The sequence below is a fragment of the Branchiostoma floridae genome, chromosome 1 (genome assembly GCF_000003815.2).
Source record: "Branchiostoma floridae strain S238N-H82 chromosome 1, Bfl_VNyyK, whole genome shotgun sequence".
In the NCBI taxonomy this organism is placed as follows: Eukaryota; Metazoa; Chordata; class Leptocardii; order Amphioxiformes; family Branchiostomatidae; genus Branchiostoma; species Branchiostoma floridae.
Genome location: NC_049979.1, coordinates 28,611,838 through 28,612,442, shown reverse-complemented (window position 1 = coordinate 28,612,442; position 605 = coordinate 28,611,838). Strand labels below are relative to the sequence as shown.

Below are 605 nucleotides of genomic sequence, written 5' to 3'. Positions count from 1 at the left end.
TCCAAACATTACTCCAGGAGTGGTGCACATTCCTCGGCTTGCAGCTCTCCGACATCCGTAAGTACCCGAACAACGTGAACGCCATCAGCCTGGACGGACCCATCCCCGTGGAGGCCATGTTGAACGTGGTCCACTGGAACATGGCGGTCCACCTGTACGCCGTCTCCGGTGCCAAACCCACCCGAATCTACCCGGGACCGAACACCGTGCTACCTTTACCCCAGGTGTCCCCACCGGAGACCGCCGAATGCTTGTCCATCAAAGTCACTCCGCTCAAGCTGGCGACGTTTGACAGAGACGTACAGCTGTCACTCGTCTTGTACGACAAGGACATGAACGTGGCGCGCGTCATTCGGAACAACTTCCTTGTGAAGGGGGTCCCCGGAGCCAACAACTTCGGCGGCGCGCAGCCAGGGGGGTTCCGCTTCAGTCCTCCGATCATCCCGACCCAGAGCTCCTTCGTCATCGAACATATCTTCGACCAGAAAGACCTGGGACAAGACTCTATGTACATCAAGGACGGGTTCTTGCACATAGCGATCATCATCAAACCCCGTCTGATGGGGACCGGGTCGTCGGAGGGAGAGGCGTCGGGAACAGGCTAG

General features: G+C 58.5%; 1 protein-coding gene across 1 annotated transcript in view; it reads left to right on the top strand.

Moving 5' to 3' along the window:
- The window catches only part of LOC118420901 (BTB/POZ domain-containing protein 6-A-like), a 10,000-nt gene extending 9,395 nt beyond the window's left edge, over positions 1-605 (top strand). Inside the window, exon 4 of the mRNA XM_035828012.1 lies at positions 18-605. Coding sequence (XP_035683905.1) covers positions 18-605 — 588 coding nt within the window. The remainder of the gene's footprint in view (positions 1-17) is intronic.